The following is a 22,099-nucleotide window of genomic DNA, read 5'->3' on the forward strand; positions in this document are numbered from 1 at the left end:
TTTTATGATTAAATGTACTGTAACCTAGTACCATCATTATTCTTTTTCACGTTCACATTATTTAAAATTTGACCACTAGGTATCCCTTCAACGCAACTACAGTATTAGTATACCCCATTAGCCTTTCAGTGTGTCCTTTTTTATGGCACAGCTAGTTGGACTCACCTTGTTCCTCAGTCCTTGAGTCAGTAGCTTTCTAAAGAGACCTAATTCCGTTTCATAAATAATGATGTTTACGTGGTTCCATCACCTGCCTCGCAAGCACAAAGACCCGAGTTCAATCCCCGGTACCAAAAACAAAAACAAAAACAAAACAAAACAAAACAAAAAAATAATGATGTTTAGAAGCTGTAGTAGCTCTGTGTAGTGCCATATGCCTAAAAACCAAACAAGCCAGGAGGCTGAGGCAGGAGGATTGCAAGTTTGAGGCCAGCTTTGGCAATTTAGTGACTTACGGAAACCCTGTCTCAAAATAAAAAAATTAAAAAGGGGTGGGGATGTAGCTGAGTGTGAAGGCCCTGTACCACAATTCCCAGTACCACAAAGAAAAAAAAAAAAGGAAAAGAAAGAAAAATAAACTGTGATCTAGTATAAAATGTGTTTATTGCTGTAAGAATATCATCATTTTGTGCCTTTTCAAGTGTAAATTCTACTAAATTAGTAATTCATACTCAGCAATCTTAGGGTTCTTCACTTTGTCTCAGTCAATATTTGTTTCTTCTTTTGCCCAAAGTGTCTCATTCTCAAAAAATTCATAAATTTGCTCATTTGCTCTCTTTTGTAATATATACATAAATTTTTCAAATTCTTACATCAGTAGCTTTCAAAACAGATCTATAGTAAAGTTAAAAAATTTCTTCATAATCATTGTGTTTTGCTCCTTGTCTATCTCTAAGATACGGGTTCTCAACCTTGGCACACTTGGCATTTTGTGCTGGATAATTCTTTGTTGTGTAGGATTGTTCTGTGTGTCATTCAATATTCTGTAGCATTCCTAGCCTCTAGAAACTAGATGCTAGTACCTCACACCCTGGTTGTGACAAACAAAATGAATACAAACATAGTTAAATGTGCACTGTTGTGTGTGTGTGTGTGTGCGTGTGTGTGTTCATGTGTACACGGGCAAAATCTCCTTGTAAGAATCATTACAAGAAAAAAAAAAAGAATCATTACAAGAGAGCACATATTTCCTGACTGCTGTTTTCAAAAGCTACTGGAATTAATTTATTTTCCTGTCCTCTTATGTCATTGATTTGATATCTAGTTTCATTTATTCATTTCTTTCTGTTTGTATTCACTCTTAGAATTTGCTTTTCTTTATTATTTTAAAATTAAATTTTATTTTCTAGGTAAAACAACTGCCTGTTTCAAAAGTAAAAATGTACATTATGAAATTATTTGTTCAGTAAAACCTGACTTCTATCCCTATCCCTGCGAATGTTCGAATCTGCCATCTAAAGGTTACTATTTTTCATGAATTTCTGGCTTATCTGTCTTACACACAACCTAGGATACTATATATTATACTCTCTTTGAACCTTGATTTCTCAACTTAGGAATATATCCTGGAAACCACTCCAAAAATTCGTAGGAATTTTCCTTACTTTTTTGTGTTGCTTGGTATTTCTTTGTGTGACTGTTTCATAGTTTATTCTGCTATCTTTTAGGAATGGGCACTTAGGTTGTTTCCAGTATTTGGCTGATACTACAAATAATTCCATAGTGGCTATCTTTATACATATGTTGTTTTGGATTTATAAAGGTCATTTCTGAGGTAAATTTTTAGAACTGGAATTGTTGGGTCAAAGGGTAAATGCATACATAGCTTTGGTAGATTTTGCTCAATTCTCCTCCATAGGGTCGGTACCCGTTTGCCCTTCTACCAGCAAGACATGAAAGAATGTGTTGTCAAGTTATGAATTTTTGCCAATCTGATAAGTGAAAAGTAGCTGTATATAGAATTAGTGTAGTTTTGACTTGTATTTCTCTTATCATGAATGAAGATGAGCATCTTTACATATATTTGTATCCCTTTTTTCCCTTTTTGGTGCTGGAGGATGAACTGTCTGTTTATGTCTTTTCTTATATTCCCATTAGAATTTTAATTATTTCCTTTCAGCTATTTTTAGAGATAAATATATTGAATAGATTAGGTCTTTATTTATGATAAATGTTTTACATATTTTCATTCTGTTTGTCATTTGTCTTTTAACTTTAATTTTGACTTTGTTTTGCTATGCCACATGATTAAAATCGTATTTTAAATATTTAGATATGCTCATTGTATTTTTTTCATATCTGGATTTGAACCACAGATGTTTTCCCTCACACCAGGATCTGAAGATATTAATCCATGTTTTCTTCTACTTCTTGAAAGATTTTATGTTTTTCATTTACATGTGTAATATATTTGAAATTTCAAATATGTAATATAATAATTTGAAATTGATTTTTGTGGATCTAGCTTTATCTGTCTTTCAAACAGTTGTATTTTCCTCAACACTATTTAATAGAGTCTTTATTTTCCCTATTGACCTATAACATTAGTTTCACCATCTATTTGGCTCTCTCTTCTGTTCCATCCCAATGCCTATCTCTCTGCTTATACTAGAACACAATGCCTTTTTTTTAATTGCGGAGGTTTTATAGTGTGCTTTCATATTTGGTGGAGCTAGTTCTTCCTTCATTACTTTTTTATTGGTAATTTGCTAGATATTCTTGCATATTTGTTTTTTCCATGAATTTTAGAGTCATCTTGGCTAAATTCCACAGAGATTTATTGCATGCTTATTGGGATTGCATTACATTTATACATTTACTGGAGGACACATGATTTATATCTTCATAATGTTGAGTCATCCTATCCAAGAGAAGTGGGAGACTTCTATTCCATGAAGTCTGTTTGGTGTCTTTCAGAAGTATTTCACAGCTTTATGATTTTCTTCATATGTTATATTTTTCTTGTTGTTTACTCCTAATTATTTTATCTTTTTATGGTCCTTGCAAAGAAATTATATCTTCTAATTGATTATGGTATGTATATTTGAAGGCTATTTTTTTCATTAATTTTATTGGTACATATTAGGTATACAATATGATGACATTCACCATTGGGAATTTGTACCTTTACATGATATATCTTGGTTCTTATTTTTTTCCCCATTCCTCTGCCCTGCCTTCAACCCCTCTATTCCTCCCTATTTCAAAGACTTTGTTTCCATTTTTTCCTTATCTCATATTTATTCCTTTCCCTTTTTTACTTTCCACTTCCCCTTCCCCTTTGGACCTTTTCTTTTCTATTTCACATGTTAATTTCATATCCTGATATCTTACTATGTTATTACTTATATTTTATCATTGACTGGCTAAGGATTTTCAGGGATTTCATCATATCATCTACAATGAGATACAAGAATGCCTTGTTTAACAACCTAACTGTTTAATGACTATTCCGACTTACGACCCACCTCTTGGACTTATGATATGATTTTTTCTTGTACAGTTTTGTATATTTTGTTTATAGAACCTCAGTGTCTTTTTATACAGTATACCTTGTTTATACAGTACTGTAATTTTTGCTGATTGGATTGTACAGTACTATACTTTTAGGTTCTATTATACATTACAGTACTGCATGTAAGAGTTATACAAATAAAAGCAAAGTCATCAAGTTGGAGTTTCCTTTGACCATTTTTCTTTTTTCAGAATATTGTAAGGTACATACTATATACAATTTCTTATAGGAACAGAACTTGGTCATTAAATGAGGATTGTCTATTTTAAGCCTTGCTTTCCAATTTTTATGTCATGTCTGTTTGGAATCTCCTCTTGACCTTTTGCATTTTCCTATGCCACCTTTGTTGTTAATATGATTCTCAAATTATCTTTAAGTTTATTTTTCCTTATGGCATCGGAATTAACACAAGTGTGATGTATTTCAGGCTTTACACCTCCCTAGACATAAAACAAAGAGTGGATCATGTGTCCCAACTGAAGTTGCCCCCTCATCTCCAAAATAGATTTTCCACTTTATTCCTAGGTGTTTCCTGGGTGTTTCTACAGCTTGGCTTTATCTCTAACTTTTCTTTCTCTTTCTGCCTTGATATCTTATCAACTGCCAATCCATGCAGATTTCACTTCTGAAAGGTTCTTCCTTTTCCCCTGTATCTCATGGGTAGTCCACTGAGTATGAAGGCTCAGACCCACTGGAGACCCCTAAGGGGCCATCCCAACTTTAAAATCTCATATAGAATTGGCTCTGTTTTCTGTTGCTGCTCTATTTCCACCTAACTTCTACCCCATCCTAACTCCCACACTGCCTGAAAGAGGTTCCTGAGAGTGCTCCTCAATAAACTTTCTGCCTCAACATCTGACTTTCAGAGTGTGTTTCTTGGTATCTCACACATGGCATCTCTTTCATGCCTACTGCTACCACTCAGACTTAGTTCTGCATTATTTCTCCCTTAGCATATTGCAAAAGCTTTATGACTGGTCTATCTGCTCACTGACTACTCTTCTATAATCACCCTACACAACTGTGGGCAAATTATTTGAGCTATAGCCTAGCTCTAATTAGGCTATTTTTCTGCTCAAAAACCTGGTGACTCCCAGCCTAGACTGTTTGACTAAGTTCTTAATCCCTATTGTAACTTTGAAGGCTCATTCCAATTTAGACCTCACTATTCTCATCTCTTTTCCTCTATTCCAGTACAAGTATTCTATACTCCCTTTAGATTTGACTACTTGTTGCCCTAGAAATCTACTGTAAATATGACTCCTTTCTACATTTGTATCACATTTTCTCTTTTATTATCTTTTCTTTATAAAATTCTAACTGTATTTCAAGGTCTGTTTCAAATACATCTTCTCCATAAAGATTTTCCTTATACTTCAATCCAGTGCCACCTCTTCTTCACTAGTCATTACAATGCATTTTGTACTTATCCTTGGTCTTCATTTGGTTATATTCATTATGTACTATTTCACTATTTTACCACTTTCCTATCCTACCTGCACTGATAAAATATATACTTCAGACATGGTTTTATCTGAATCATCTTTGTATAACTTATAGCAACAAGCATCATCCTTAATTCTGAAGTTCAACAAATTATTAATAAATCCAAATGGATTTAAACTACCAATTTGTTTGACATTTATATGAATGCCTTGTATCTTTCTAGTATCTTAAGTTTGAAGTGGGAGTGTTGGTCTAATGTAGCGCAATATTTGAGATTTTTTTAGTGAAATTATATTTAACCAATCAATTTTTCCAGTGCAATTTTCATTGGAAGAACTTAAGATTCATTCCTTTAAAAAGTCTCTAAGGCTAAGGATGGAATGTGACCCCATAGGTGATGGTCCTGTCCTGTGAGACATAGGCGGGAAGTGTCAGGAATTTCTAAGGGTGGAGAGAAAAGCCATAGGACCATGTGATTAGACGATGTCACATCAAATCCATGGTGCAACTCAAAATACAGCTGTGGGGCAGGAATCTGGAGCCAATCATAAGCTTCTTTATCTCCATTTTCCATCTTACAATGGAGGTGATATGAGTTTTAGTTTCCTTATTCTTTACAAACAACTTCACCTTTTCCTTTTTTCCATGTACCTTAGCCTTATTTTATTAACATCTCTTTTTCAGTCAAGTGAGAAAGTCAATGTGGTGACATTTTGGCACATTTTCCTAAACACTGTTGATTGATACATGACTCCAGTTAGAGCCACTGAAAATAGGGCGTTAGTTAAAAATAAACTGTTGGTATTAAAAATACTATTTATGGAGGCAATCTGTGGAGAAAAATATTAAATGGGATATCACATACCTCAGATATATTTAAAATTTTATCTGTTTATTTATGTCATATTATTTCTCAGAGTAAGCTAACTACAAATAGTACAATACTAGAAAGGTAACTTCTCATTTTTAGGGTATAAGGTGGTGTTTGCAAGAAGCAGAATGTGGTAATAGATGTATGGAAGAGTATAGGATTGTGTTTACATAGGATCTCCCATTGAAAGAACTTTGAGTGCTTCATAAGCATTGCCCTATGAATCCATGCCATATCATTTGCAGGTGAACAGTCATTAATGTCATTTAGCTAGTGAAGGAATTGGAAGAAAGATGGCTTGGGATTCACCAATCATTGTTCTATGCGACCACATAGATAAGGCCTGCCTAGCCTCCTGATTCTTGATGCTACAACAACAGTTGCATAAATGATATATTACTATTTTGATTTTATGCTGTTGTCATTTTCTCTTTTAGTATTAGACTGTTAAAGTGTTCTCACATAGAAAATTTCACAGATGTTTTGTATTATACTCATAATATTCTGTGTCATTCTTTAAACTTCTACTAGACTTCTATTATTGTAGTAATCTTTCAGGGATTTGCTTTACCCTATATATTTAGAGGTTACTTTCAGTCATCCCAAGTATACAGCCGCACTCCCGGATTTGAGCCAAAACTAGCTCTAGGTTGGAAGTAGGACACAGTATAAATTCAACCACCAAACAATATATGTAAATTAAAGTAAGTCATAACAGGACACTGACCACTGATATCAGTAAGAAATGGCAATTGACCTAGGAGGGAGGTAGGCATGCTACTTATGGTAGTTTGCTACTGGTATTAAGATATATGAAGGATTTTGAATAATTTCAAGAGAACAAAAAAGTCATTTAAATAACAGACTAATTTATTAAGTCTTATTTCTAATTCTTTGTCACAGTAGTCTGAGAGGTGCCCTCTTTCTTGGGTAACTCTAAGACAAGGAATGAAATGGCATGGGTAAATATACAAGGTCATTTTTTTTTTTCTTGGTACCAGGGATCGAACTGGGGACCTTGCACTTGGGCGGCAGGCGCCGGAACCACTGAGCTAAATCCCCGGCCCTACAAGGCCATTTTGATGTGCTCTATTTTCATTCAATTAGAATTAAGTTGTAATTGAGGACAGATTTTGTATGAGTTAAGACATTTGCAACAGTATTTTAAAGACAGCCAGAAATGTTTTTTTTTTTTTAAAGTTTCTAAATCAATATATCTCAGAAAACAAAGAACTCCTCATTCCCTGCAACAGGGAACAAATTATCTTCTGTTCGATATGTGTACGGTTCTTAGCATTTCGGCGAGGGAGATGTATGTAGGCGTGCTGACAATTGTTGGAAGGTTTTGACATTGCTGCTAATGATCTGTGGACAGGAACACCTGGTAATAGTGACCGAGGTGAGTGTCCCTGGAGAAGGAGGCATGGAGGCCTCAACGAGGCCAAGATTGGCCCAGAACATAAGAAAGGGTGCCAATGAGAGCCCTATTAATTGTCACTTGGAAAGTTTTTGGACCTACATATTTTTGGACTCTATTCGGCATGGAATCATGTTCAGTTTGTTCATCTTCTTTATGGCCATATATCAACAACTTCCAAGGAGAAAACCTAATCACACCCTTTCTGCAATCCTGTAATAGAGCCTTTAACAGCACAGAGTAATTTGGACCTGGTGTTCATTGGATCATTTTCATTGTGCTGAATAATTTTTGGCCTCATGGCACTTGAAAAACATGTTTTGGAGACTCTGTCTAATATTCTGGATGGGGTGATTTCTAAAAGACTCAATCTTAAACACAAAGCAGAGCTGTAAGGCCAGTGATTATTACTGATGCACCAACTTCACAGCTATGCTGAACATGTACAGTGATAGGAATGCTCTAAGCCCATGCTGGGTTATGCATCTTTCCCTGTATGTTAATGGAAGACAGCTAAATAGTGTGTGTTACACATTTTTTTTTTTTGGTGCTGGGGATTGAACTTGGGTCCCTGCGCTTCCGGGGCAGGCGATGGAACCACTGAGCTAAGTCTCTGGCCCTGTGTTACACATTTTTAATCTTTATCCAAATAAACAGCTTCTGCAAAAGGTATTTGATAATGACAACTTATGTCTACTTCTTCATTAGCAGCTTAAAATTATGAAATATTTTATACAAATAAAATGATAATTATAATGAGTAAAGTAACAATAAAAGTTTTACCTCTTTGTTTACTGCCTAGTTTAAGAAAGAACATTTTGTAATTTCTTTGACATTCCCTATGAGTTACTTCTTCTTCTTTTTTTTTTTTGTTTAAATTCTTTTATTGGTACATTTTAGGTATACAACACATTTACATTTATCATTGGGTGCTTGTATCTGTACATGATGTATGTTGGTTCTTATTTTTTCCCCACTACCTGTGCACCATCCACCCTTCCCTATTTACATAGACTTTGTTTCAATTTTTTTCTTTTCTCATAATTTTTCCTTTCCCTTCTTTCCTTTCCCCTTCCCCTCCCACTTCCCCTACCCCTTTGGACCTTTCCTTCCTATTTCAAATTATCAATTATTCATTTTAATCATTTTAATCCTTATTTACACTTTCAGTTTCTCACACTAGAGAAACTATTCAGTATTTACACATGTGTGCCCTATTTATTTCACTTAAGAGTATGGCCGCAATATACACCCATTTAGCTATAAATGTCTCTAGTTTCTCATTCTTTATGGCTGAGTAGAACTCCATTTTATAAAAAAAATACATCTTCTTTATCCAGTTGCCAGTAGTTGGGCACTTGGGGTGTTTCCAAGCTTTAGCTATTACAAATTGTGCCGCTATAAACATGGGTGCACATATATCGCTAGGGTATGATTCTTTTGATTCTGTTTTTCCCATTAAGTTTATTGATACATTTTAGGTATAAAATACAGTTACATTCATCATTGGGATCTTGTACGATTACATGAGTATCTTGGTTCTTATTTTTTTCCCCTTCCCCTGCCCTCCCTTCACCCCCTCCATCCTTCCCTATTTACAAAGACTTTGTTTCCGTTTTTTTCCTTATCTCATATTTTTTCTTTTCCCTTCTTTCCTTTCCCATAACCCCACTTCACCCTGATCCTTTAGACCTTTACTTCCTATTACACAATATCAATTATACATTTTAAAAATTACTATATCATGATCTAGAAGACATTACCACAGATTTTACAGAATTTAAAAGGATATAGAAAGAATATTTAAAAAATCTTTTTTTGAAATAAATTTGACAATGTCTAAGAAGTACCTTGGAAAACAAATTAATGGAACTAACTCTGGAGGAAATATAAAATTTGAATAGCACCTATTAAAGAAAGTATATTCCTAGCTTGAAAACCTACCTATATGGCAACAACAGGCTCATATACATTTTAACTGATAAATTATATCAAACAATTTAAGTGGAAAAAAGAAGGAACACTTCTCCCCTCATTTTAGGAAATCAACATTGTGTTAATCCTAAAACTGGATAAAGATAATAGAAGAAAAAAGTATGAACATAGATAGAAATTTTTGTTTCACAAAACAAACTATTAGAAGTCAGATCTGGCAGGATGTAGAAAGTGGTTTTAGTATAGGGATGGCAGTGTTGGCTCAGCACTGGAAGACCCACCCCCAAAAGTCATCATTTTAACAGAGGAAAGGAAAAAGCCATATGATCCTGTCACTAGTTGGAGAAAAAGTATTGGACTAAATTCTACAGGTGTTCATGGAAAAGCTGTCAGGAGACTAGAAGTAGAACAGAACCTTCTCAACAGATCAAAGACATGTACTCCATACTTCCAGCAAAAAAGTCTTATACGAATGGAGAGGTTACAATGCTTTCTCCTTAAGGTGGGGAACAAGGGTAGATATAACTACTCTTCATCTGTCCATTAAACTTTGAAACCTAGGCCCAAACCAAAATAGTCTGACAATAAAATGACACAATTAGCATAGGATTGGCAAGGTAGAAGCAAAATCTTTACATGTAGATGAAATGATCATCTACAGAGAAAATACTAAGAAATCTCTAGGAGCCCCTAGAACTTGTATTTGAATTTAGCAGGATTCGAAAACACAAGGTATATATAAAAATTCAGGTCTATGTATACTTGCTATAAATGAAGAATTGGATATTGAAATTTAAAAGTTATGTAGGAGTACAAAGGACCTAGAAATGTAAAAAGAAAAGGAAAAAAAAGCAGTGTTGGAAGACATTTATTACATAATTTTAAGACTTCCTCTAAAGCTATAGTAATCAAGGCAGTGTTGGTGTAAGGAAAGACATATAGATCATTGGACTAAAACAGAGAATCTAGAAATAGAGCCACACATATATGGTCCACTGATTTTTGAAAGGTTATTTAACATTAACATGTTATAGAACATGGCTTTATATGTCAAATAGGATAGGCTGTAGTATTCGGTTATTTTTTTTTTGAAAAGGAATAAACAAAACTTTATTTGTAGACAACATGATCATCTAAGTAGAAAATCTTCTAGATCTAATAAATGAGTTTAGTAAGCCATGAGCTAAAGCTCAATTAAAAATATTTCTATAGTATTAGCAATAAACAACTGGGATTAAAAATTAAAACCAAACAGGACTATTTATAATAGCAGCAAAAGAGAAGTATTTATTATGTATAAATCTAAGTTTACAGTATACCAAAAACTAGAAAAGATTGGTTTAAGAAATCAAAGAAGACCCAAATAAACAGAAAGATATAATGTTGTTGAGACAATTCTAATTGACAAACAGCTCAACACAATCTTGAATTTCAGCATAGCCACAAAGATCAATGGAATAGAACAGAGTACAGAAACAGAGCCATGGGAACATTGTCTATAACTGATTTTTTTTTTTTTACAAAACTGTAAAATACAGAAAGGATATCCTTTGTCAACAAACAATGCTGGAACTGTATATTCAGACAAAACAATACATTTTGAGCAATTCTTTACTCCTAATAAAAAATTAAGTCAAATAGATCACTAACCTTTATAAAATTCTAAAATTTCTACAAGAAAACATTAGAGCAAATCTTTGTGACTGAGGCAGAATTGTTTTTAAAGAAACATGCCAAATTAATATTTTTAAAGTGAACACTACAGGCGGCCAGCGTTCACTCACTTCGTGAAGGGGCTCACGGGTCTCAGTCACCTCCTTAGCGGCCGGGCCTCGGGCTTCCGCAGGCTGGGGGAGAAAGTGGGGAGGGAAATCAAAAACCGAACTCGCAGCTCGTGCGGCATTCCGCGTGGGCGGTGCTCGCGCTCTAAACATTCGGACCTCTGTTACTATGGAGGGGAAGATGGAGGCGGCGACTGCGGCCCTCCCCGCTGAGTGGATAAAGAACAAGGAGAAATCAGAGAGAGGTAAATTTGGGCATTTATGCCGGCTTCTCAGTGAAAATAAAAGCCATGATAGTTCAACTTACAGAGATTCACAGCAAGCTCTCTATGAATTGTCCTATCATGTCATTAACGGAAATTTATTTCTATTTATTTATTTATTTTTGTATTAAATTCTTTTATTGGTAGATTGTAGGTATACCAGACAATTACATTTCTCATTGGGAATTGTACCTTTACATAATGGATCTTGGTTCTTATTTTTTCTCCATTCCTAGCCCTCCCTTCACCCCCTCCACCCTTCCCTATTTACAAAGACTTTATTTCCATTTCTCATCATTTTTTCTTTCCCTTCTTTCCTTTCCCCTGCCCCTCACACTACCCCTACCCCTTTGGACCTTTTCTTCCTGTTTTACATTATCGATTATTCATTCTAATCATTGGTACATTTTAGGTATACAATATAATGACATTCATCATTGGAAATTTGCACCTTTACATAGTCTCTCTTGGTTCTTATTTTTCACCCTTGCCCAGCCCTCCCTTCAACCCCTCCAGTCCTCCCTATTTACAAAGATTTTGTTCCTATTTTTCCATTTTCTCATATTAATCCCATTCCCTTCTGTCCTTTCCCCTAGCCCTCCCATTTCCTTCCCCTCTGCCCCTCTTCTTCCTATTTCACATGACCTATTATACATTTAGTCCTTATTCACTCTTTCAGTTTCTCACACCAGAGAAACTATTTGGTATTTACACATGTGTGTCCTATGTATTTCACTTAAGAGTATTGCCTCAATGTGCATCCACTTAGCTATAAATGTCTCTAATTTTTCATTTTTTATGGCTGAGTAGTACTCCCTTTTATAAAAAACCCCCACATTTTCTTTATCCAGTCTCCAGTTGATGGGCATTTGGTCTGTTTCCAAGTTTTAGCTATCACAAACTGTGCTGCTATGAACATGGGTGCACATATATCACTGTGGTATGAATCTTTTAATTCTTTGGGGAAGATCCCCAGCAGTGGAATAGTGGGATCAAATGGGACTTCCAGTCCTAGTTCTTTGAGGTATCTCCATACTGATTTCCACAGTGCTTGCACCAGTCCACACTCCCACCAGCAGTGGAGCAGAGTTCCTCTTTCCCCACAGCCCCACCAGCATTTGTTTTTGGTCGATTTCATGATAGCAGCCATTCTTTCTGGAGTGAGGTGGAATCTCCTCGTTGTTTTCTTTTGCATCTCTTGAATGACCAGTGATGTTGAACATTTTTTCATGTATTTATTTGCTATTTCTACTTCTTCATCTGAGAAATGTCTGTTTATTTCAGCTGCCCATTTTTGGATTGGGTCTTTAAATTTGGGAGGTCTGATCTTTTTAAGTTCTTTATAGTTTTGAGATAGTAGACCTTTGTGTGAGGAAGAGCAGGTGAAGATTTTTTCCCACATTGTGGGTTGTCTCTTCACACTGCTGGTGGTTTCTCTTGCTGTGCAGAAACCTTTTAATAAGAAGAGATCCCACTTGTTGATTGTTTGTCCTAGTTCACGGGCAACTGAGGTTTTGTTCATAAAATCTTTTCCTACACCGATGTCTTCAAGGGTTCTACCTAACCTCTGTTCCAACTGGTTCAGAGTTTCTATTTTAATATTTAGGTCTTTAATCCATTTTGATTTTAGTTTAGTGCATGGCAAGAGATACAGGTCTAGTTTTAATCTTTGGCTAGTTGAAGCCCAATTTTTCCAGCACCATTTATTAAAGAGGCTATCTTTCCTCCAGTGAGGGTGTTTGGCTCCTTTATCAAAGATGAGATGGCTGAGTGTGTCTGGCGTTGTTTCTGGATCTTCTAATCTGTTCCACTGGTCCTCAAGTCTGCTTCTTTGCCAGTACCATGCTGTTTTTTTATCATGGTAGCTTTGTAGTATAGTTTCAGGTTGGGGATTGTGATACCCCCTGCCATGTGTCTGTTAGCTAGAATTGCTTTTGCTATTCTGTGTCACTTCTTGTTCCAAATGAATTATTGGATTGTTTTCTCAAGGTCTATGAAGTATGCTGCTGGGATCTCAATTGGAATTGCATCAAATCTATATAGCAGTTTTGAAAGTATGGCCATTTTCACTATATTAATCCTTCCTACCCACGAGCAGGGGAAGTCTGTCCATTTTCTGATATCATCTTCAATCTCTCTTTTCAGAGTGCCATAGTTTTCAGAGAAGAGGTCTTTGATTTCTTTCATTAGGATGATTCCTAGGTATGTCAGTTTTTTGGATGCTATTGTGAAAGGAATTCTTTGCCCTATTTCTCTCTCAGTGAGTCTGTCATTTGTGTAGAGGAAAGCTATTGACTTCTGTGTGTTGACCTTGTAACCAGCTACTTGGCTGAATTTGGTTATTAAGTCTAGAAGACTTTTGGTGGAGTTCTTGGGGTCTTCTATATAGAGTATCATGTCATCTGCAAATAATGACAATTTGACTTCTTCAATTCCTATCTTTATTCCTTTTATTTCTTTCTCTTGTCTAATTGCCATGGCTAATGTTTCCAGAACTATATTGAACAAGAGTGGTGATAGTGGACATCCTTGTCTTGTTCCTGATTTTAGTGTGAAGGATTTCAGTTTTTGACCACTTAGTATGATATTGGCTGTTGGTTTTTCATAGATGGCTTCTCTCAGTTTGAGGTAGAGACCATCTATTCCAATTTTTTGTAGGGGTTTTATCATAAGTGCATGTTGGATTTTGTCAAATGCTTTTTCTGCATCTATGGAGACAATCATATGGTTTTTGTCCTTGGCTCTATTGATATAGTGTATTACATTGATTGAATTTCATATATTGAACCATCCCTGCATCCCTGGGATGAATCCCACTTGATCAGGGTGTATGATCTTCTTGATGATCTTCTGCATTCTGTTTGCCAGTATCTTATTAAGGCTTTTTGCATCTATGTTCATTAGTGAGATTGGCCTATAGTTCTCTTTTTCAGATGGGTCTTTCTGTGCTTTGGGGATCAAGATGATTCTTGCTTGCATTAATGAATTTCGGAATATTGCTTCCCTTTCAATTTCATTGAAGGGTTTAAACAGTAGTGGCAGCAGTTCCTCTCTAAATGTCTTTTAGAATTCAGCAGTGAAGCCATCAGGGCCTGGGCTTTTCTTAGTTGATAAGTTTTTAATTACGTTTTCAATTTCATTTGTTGATATTGGGTAGTTCAGAGTTTTTAGGTCTTCTTCGTTCAACTTTAGTAATTCATATGTGTCTAGGAATCTGTCCATTTCTTCTGTGTTGTCCATCTTATCGGCATATAGGTTCTGGAAGTAGGTATTGATGATCCTCTGGATTTCTGCTGGGTCTGTTGTCATTTCACCCTTTTCATTCCTAATTGCATGGATTTGGGCCTTTTCTTTCCTTTTTCTGACAAGGTTGGCTAAAGGTTTGTCCATTTTGTTGATTCTTTCCAAGAACCAACTCTTGGCTTCATTGATTTTTTTGTATCATTCTCTTAGTCTCCATTGCATTGATTTCTCCTCTGACCTTTATAATTTCCTCCCTTGTATGAGCTTTGGGGTTGTCCTGCTCTTGTTTTGCTGGAAGCTTGAGGTTCAGCATCAGGTTGTTTAATTGGGCTCGTTCTGTTTTCCTAATATGCGTATTCACTGCTATGAATTTCCCTCGTAAGACTGCTTTCATTGTGTCCCATAGATTCCGATATGTTGTATTGTCATTATCATTTAATTGAAGGAACTGTCTGATTTCTTCTTTAATGTCCTCTGTGACCCATTGGTCATTCAGAAGTGTGTTGTTCAATTTCCATGTGTTTATGAAATTTTTGTGGTTCCTTTTGCTATGGATCTCTAACTACATCACACTATGGTCTGATAATGTAGAAGGGATAACTTCAATTCCTTTCCACTTACTTAAACCTGTTCTATGTGTGAGTATGTGGTCTATTTTGGAGAATGACCCATGTGCAGCTGAGAAGAATGTGTATTCTGATTTTGTGGGGTGGAAGACTCTGTAAACATCTGTTAAGTTCATTTGTTCAAGAGTTCGATTGAGTTCTAGTATTTCATTACTTATTTTTTGTCTAGTTGTTCTATCTATTTGTGACAGTGGGGTGTTGAGGTCCCTGACTACAATTGTTTTAGTGCCTATTTGACTTTTCATGTCTGTTAGTATTTGTTTTATATAGTTGGGTGCACTAGTGTTTGGGGCATAGAGATTTATGATTGTCATCTCTTCCTCTTGGATTCTTCCCTTTACAAGGATGTAGTTCCTTCTTCATCTCTCTTAATCAGTGTTGGTTTGAAATCTACTTGATCTACAAAGAGGATAGCTACTCCTGCTTTTTTTTGGGTTCCCGTCTCAGGGAGTATTGTTTTCTACCCTTTAACTTTCAGTCTATGAGTTTCCTTTTGAATTAAGTGTGTTTCTTTTATGTAGAATATTGTTCGTTTTGGTTCTTGACCCATTCTGCCAGTCTATTTCTTTTGATTGGTGAATTGAGACCATTAACCTTGATGGTTATAACTGAAACATATTGACTTGTCATTGCCATCACTTTTTCTTTTTGTTGGGTTCTCCCCTTTACATTTAATTTCTTGTCATGCCAGATGGGTTCATTCTGCTTTGCTTCATGGGGTTGTGATCCTCAATGTCTGTTCCTAGGCTATTGTGTAAAATTCTTTGCAGTGCTGGTTTGGTATTCACGAAGTTCCTAAGGTGCTCTTTGTCATGAAAGTATCTTATTTCTCCATCCATTTTGAAAGATAGTTTTGCAGGGTACATCAATCTGGGTTGGAGGCTGTTTTCTTTTAGGGCTTGGAATATGTCACTCCAAGCTCTTCTTGCCTTGATGGTTTGTGTTGAGAAGTGTGCTGTGATTCTGGTGGGCTTTCCTTTGTATGTGATTTGTTTTTCTCTGACTTCTTGTAGAACTTTGTTCTTCTGTTGTGTTTCTGGAATCTTAACAATTATATGCCTATGTGTAGATTTTTTTGATCAAGGCTATTTGGAGTCCTATATGCCTGACTTATCTGTATGTCAAGCTCTTTTCCCCTGCTTGGGAAGTTTTCTGCCATTATTTCTGGGAAGAGATTTTTTTATGTCATCTCCACTCTCTCCTGTTTCTTCACTGAGCCCAATCAGTCTTATGTTATTCTTCTTTGCATCATCTAGCAGCTGCTGGATTGATTTCTAATGTTCCCTTATAATTTTGAAGCCATTTTTCTTTTCCTGGTCACTAATTGCAATCTTATCTTCTATATCTGAAATTCTGTCCTCACATTGGCTCATTCTGCTATGTAGACTTTCAGTGGAGTTTTTCATGTCCTGGAAGTCTATTTGCATCTGTTTTATGGATTCCATTTGTTTCTTATGTTGGGATTCCATCATGTTCCTGAGCTCCTCTCTAGATTTATTAATCATGTCTTGCACTAGGGGCACAATTTCTCCTGTTATCTGAGAAATTATTTCTGATTTCATTTTTTTCCAGATCCCCTTTTGTTTCCAGTTCAGTGGGTCCAGGTGGTTGAGTATCAGAATGTTCCATCTCATTTCCCTTTGTGGTTGCTGTAGGTGATCTGGAAGTCTGGTTTTGAGACTTATTTACATGTTTTCTCATTTTGACTGTGGTGGGGGGCTGGTAGTGCCTGCAGGGATTACCTCCTCTGAGCTGGGAGAGGTGGGACAGGGGCCGGGAGCAGCAGTAGGGATGGTGACCCAAAAGCCCAATAACAGAAATGTAAAGCACAAACAGGCATCAAATGTTCTTAAGAACATTAGTGAATTTCATGAGGATGTGCCCTCTATTCTTGCTGATGTTTTCTGTATATTAGATATTGAGACAGATTGTTTAGAAGACAAAAGCAAGAGAGACTATTTTACACAGTTGGTATTAGCATGTTTGTATTTTGTTTCAGACACAGTTCTAAAGGAATGCCTAGATCCGGAAACATTGGACTCATTTGGACTCATTAAACAGTCACAGCAATTCAATCAAAAGTCAGTTAAAATCAAGACAAAACTCTTCTATAAGCAGCAAAAATTCAAGTTGTTAAGAGAAGAGAATGAAGGGTATGCCAAGCTGATTGCTGAATTGGGGCAAGATTTATCTGGAAATATTACTAGTGATTTAATCTTAGAAAATATAAAATCTTTAATAGGATGCTTTAATCTGGATCCCAATAGAGTTTTGGATGTCATTTTACAAGTGTTTGGATGCAGGCCAGAACACGATGACTTCTTTATATCTTTATTAGAATCTTACATGAGTATGTGTGAACCGCAAACACTGTGTCATATTCTTGGGTTCAAATTCAAGTTTTACCAGGAACCCAATGGCGAGACTCCATCGTCTTTATACAGAGTTGCAGCAGTACTTCTGCAATGTAATCTTATTGATTTAGATGATCTTTACGTACATCTTCTTCCAGCTGATAATTGCATTATGGATGAACACAAACGAGAAATTGTGGAAGCTAAGAAAATTGTTAGAAAACTTACAATGGTTGTATTGTCTTCTGCAAAACTTGATGAGCAAGAAAAAAGAAAGGAAAAAGAAGAGGAGAAAGTAAAGAAGCCACCTGACAACCAAAAACTTGGTTTGTTGGAAGCTTTGTTAAAGATCGGTGATTGGCAGCATGCACAAAATATTATGGATCAGATGCCTCCATACTATGCAGCTTCACATAAGCTAATAGCCCTTGCTATTTGCAATCTCATTCACATAACTATTGAGCCTCTCTACCGAAGAGTTGGCATTCCTAAAGGTGCTAAAGGCTCACCTGTTAATGCTTTGCAAAACAAGAGAGCACCAAAGCAAGCAGAGAGCTTTGAAGATTTGAGAAGAGATACATTCAGTATGTTCTGTTACCTTGGTCCTCACCTTTCTCATGATCCTATTTTATTTGCAAAAGTGGTGCGCATAGGCAGGTCATTTATGAAGGAGTCTGATGGAAGAAAACAAGATAAAGAGAAAACGGAAGTTATCCTTAGCTGTTTGCTAAGCATTACTGACCAGGTACTACTTCCATCTCTTTCTTTGATGGACTGCAATGCTTGTATGTCTGAGGAACTATGGGAAATGTTTAAAACATTTCCTTACCAGCATAGATACCGTCTGTATGGCCAGTGGAAGAATGAAACTTATAAGAGTCACCCACTTTTAGTAAAAGTTAAAGCTCAAACAATAGACAGAGCCAAATATATCATGAAGAGGCTAACCAAGGAAAATGTGAAACCTTCAGGAAGACAAATTGGGAAGTTGAGCCACAGCAATCCAACCATTTTGTTTGATTATATCCTGTCACAAATACAGAAGTATGATAACTTAATAACACCTGTAGTAGATTCATTGAAATACCTCACTTCATTGAATTATGATGTCTTGGCCTATTGTATCATTGAAGCTTTAGCTAATCCAGAAAAGGAGAGAATGAAACATGATGACACGACTATCTCCAGCTGGCTTCAGAGTTTGGCTAGTTTCTGTGGTGCAGTTTTTCGTAAATATACGATTGATCTTGAGGGTCTTCTGCAGTATGTGGCCAATCAACTAAAGGCAGGCAAAAGTTTTGACCTGCTTATATTGAAAGAAGTGGTGCAAAAAATGGCAGGAATAGAAATTACAGAGGAGGTGACAATGGAACAACTAGAGGCTATGACAGGTGGTGAGCAGTTGAAAGCTGAGGGTGGTTATTTTGGCCAGATCAGAAACACTAAAAGATCCTCTCAGAGATTAAAGGATGCACTGTTGGACCATGATCTTGCTCTTCCTCTCTGCTTACTTATGGCTCAGCAGAGGAATGGGATAATCTATCAGGAAGGTGGAGAGAAACATTTGAAACTTGTGGGAAAGCTCTATGACCAGTGTCATGATACCCTGGTACAGTTTGGTGGGTTTTTAGCATCAAATCTAAGCACAGAAGATTATATAAAGCTAGTGCCTTCCATTGATGTGCTCTGTAATGAATTTCATACACCCCATGATGCAGCATTTTTTCTGTCTAGGACAATGTACACACACCACATTTCATCAAAGTATGATGAACTTAAAAAATCAGAAAAGGGAAGTAAATGGCAACATAAAGTTCATAAATACATTACATCATGTGAGATGGTGATGGCTCCAGTCCATGAAGCAGTGGTCTCCTTACATGTTTCCAAAGTCTGGGATGACATCAGCCCTCAATTCTATGCCACATTCTGGTCACTGACAATGTATGACCTTACAGTTCCACATACCAGCTATGAACGAGAAGTCAATAAACTTAAAGTCCAGATGAAAGCAATTGATGACAATCAGGAAATGCCTCCTAATAAAAAGAAAAAAGAGAAGGAACGTTGTACTGCCCTTCAGGACAAGCTTCTTAAAGAAGAAAAGAAACAGATGGAACATGTACAGAGAGTTCTACAAAGATTGAAATTAGAAAAGAACAACTGGCTTTTAGCAAAATCTACCAAAAATGAGACCATCACAAAATTTCTACAGCTGTGTATATTTCCTCGATGTATTTTTTCAGCAATTGATGCTGTTTACTGTGCTTGTTTTGTTGAGTTGGTACATCAACAAAAAACTCCAAAGTTTTCCACAGTTCTTTGCTATGATCAAATTTTCTCTGATATAATTTACACAGTTGCAAGCTGTACTGAAAATGAAGCTAGCCGATATGGGAGATTTCTTTGCTGTATGTTAGAGACTGTAACCAGGTGGCATAGTGATAGAGCCACATATGAAAAGGAATGTGGAAACCATCCAGGATTCCTTACTATATTGCGGGCAACTGGATTTGATGGTGGAAATAAAGCTGATCAATTAGATTATGAAAATTTTCGACATGTTGTACTTAAATGGCATTACAAGCTAACCAAGGCATCAGTTCATTGCCTTGAAACAGGCGAATATACTCACATCAGGAATATCTTGATTGTGCTAACAAAAATACTTCCTTGGTATCCAAAAGTTTTGAGTTTGGGTCAGGCTTTGGAAAGAAGAGTGCATAAAATCTACCAAGAAGAAAAAGAGAAGAGGCCAGATCTATATGCATTGGCTATGGGCTACTCTGGGCAGTTGAAAAGTAGAAAGTCATACATGATACCAGAAAATGAGTTTCATCACAAAGACCCTTCTCCGAGGAGTGCTGTTGCCAGTTTACAAAATGGGCCTGGTGGTGGGTCTTCTTCATCATCAACAGGAAGGTCATCTAAGTCGTATGAGAGCAGTAATGAGAAGAATGATAAATCAAGGGAGAGATCTCAGTGTGGTGTGAAAGCTGTTAATAAAGCATCTAGGGCCACACCTAAAGGAAATTCAAATAATGGAAATAGTGGCTCTAACAGTAGCAAAGCTGTTAAAGAAAATGACAAAGCAAAAGGGAAAGGGAAAGAAAAAGAGAAAAAAGGAAAGACTCCAGCTACTACTCCAGAGGCCAGGGTACTTGGTAAAGATGGTAAAGAAAAACCAAAGGAAGAGCATCCAAAGAAAGATGAAAAAGCAAGAGAGACCAAGGAAAGAACACCTAAGTCTGACAAAGAGAAAGAAAAATTCAAGAAGGAAGAAAAAGCTAAAGATGAGAAATTCAAGACTGCTGTCCCCATCATAGAAGCAAAACTGACTCAAGAAAAGGAAAGAGAGAAAGAGCCGTCGAGAGAAAGAGATAGAGCAAAGGAAATGAAAAGAAAGGAAAATGTTAAAGGAGGAGAAAAAACACCAGTTTCTGGGTCCTTGAAGTCACCCGTTCCCCGATCAGATATTGCAGAACCTGAAAGGGAACAAAAACGTCGCAAAATTGATACCCACCCTTCTCCATCACATTCCTCCACAGTAAAGGACAGTCTCATCGAACTCAAGGAGTCTTCAGCAAAGCTCTACATTAATCATACTCCTCCACCACTGTCCAAGAGTAAGGAGAGAGAAATGGACAAGAAAGATTTGGACAAGTCAAGGGAAAGATCCCGAGAAAGAGAGAGAAAAGATGAAAAGGACAGGAAAGAACGGAAAAGGGATCATTCAAACAATGACCGTGAAGCGCCACCGGACTTAATCAAGAGGAGGAAAGAGGAAAATGGAACGATGGGGGTTTCAAAACACAAAAGTGAAAGTCCTTGTGAGTCTCCTTATCCAAATGAGAAAGACAAGGAAAAAAATAAGTCAAAATCTTCAGGCAAAGAAAAAGGCAGTGATTCATTTAAATCCGAGAAGATGGATAAAATCTCCGCCGGTGGCAAAAAGGAGTCCAGGCATGATAAAGAAAAGATAGAAAAGAAAGAGAAACGGTACTGTTCAGGAAAGGAAGAGAAGAAACATCATAAGTCCTCGGACAAGCACAGATATGGGTATGGACAGACCCCTAAGCTGAAGGTCTCCCAGAGGAAGATGCCAAAGCTCCATGCGTCATTCTCAGAATGGTATCTCCCATAATTAGGAGCTTCTGGTGCTGTCCATTTAATGGGAATCTGCTTTAAGTCAGAAGATGAATATACACCACCATCCTCTTGACAAGACATTCCAAAGTCACTGATTTTCAGAACATTATTTTCACCTCCAGGCAGTTTCTAGCAGCAAGGTCCCTGTGCATACAATTTTTACTCAAGATACTCCACGCAAAAACAGCATCTAATGAAAATTTCACTAACTGAATTTTAGTTCATCCTTCTTTCTCAGGAAGGAGAGGAAATCTCCCCCTGGAACCAGGTCCTTGATGATGTAGATAGGCTGTCTTGGTGTGCAAACTATAAGTTTTACAACATTGGGATAATTACGTTGCTTGAGGATTTTGGCTTCTTGTAAAAATTTTGATTTCGGTTCTGGGGAAAGATCTTTACTTGTTTTAACAGCAACATAATTTTATTCCTAATATCCCATTAATTGTGTCATCAAAATTTCCCCGGCCCAATAAATCTCCTAATGTTACATCTTGATTATT

At 36.4% G+C, this 22,099-nt stretch overlaps 1 protein-coding gene across 1 annotated transcript; it reads left to right on the plus strand.

Moving 5' to 3' along the window:
- Positions 1-11,125: 11,125 nt before the first annotated feature.
- LOC147824219 (THO complex subunit 2-like) lies at positions 11,126-22,078 on the plus strand. Its single transcript, XM_087190031.1, has 2 exons — positions 11,126-11,209; positions 17,096-22,078. Exons 1-2 carry the CDS (start codon positions 11,134-11,136, stop codon positions 21,592-21,594), a joined length of 4,575 nt encoding a protein of 1,524 aa, XP_087046157.1. The 5' UTR covers positions 11,126-11,133; the 3' UTR covers positions 21,595-22,078.
- The last annotated feature ends 21 nt before the right edge of the window (positions 22,079-22,099 follow it).

Source organism: Heterocephalus glaber, unplaced genomic scaffold, assembly GCF_053883595.1.
Source record: "Heterocephalus glaber isolate CG9 unplaced genomic scaffold, H.glaber_assembly_v1.0 deba00001550, whole genome shotgun sequence".
Lineage (NCBI taxonomy): Eukaryota > Metazoa > Chordata > Mammalia > Rodentia > Bathyergidae > Heterocephalus > Heterocephalus glaber.

Excerpts from the sequence above, each read along its gene's own strand:
- LOC147824219 (XM_087190031.1), top strand. The coding sequence starts at position 11,134 with ATGGAGGGGAAGATGGAGGCGGCGACTGCGGCCCTCCCCGCTGAGTGG. Across the intron at positions 11,210-17,095 it reads CAAGGAGAAATCAGAGAGAG|ACACAGTTCTAAAGGAATGC; the intron begins GTAAATTTGGGC and ends ATTTTGTTTCAG.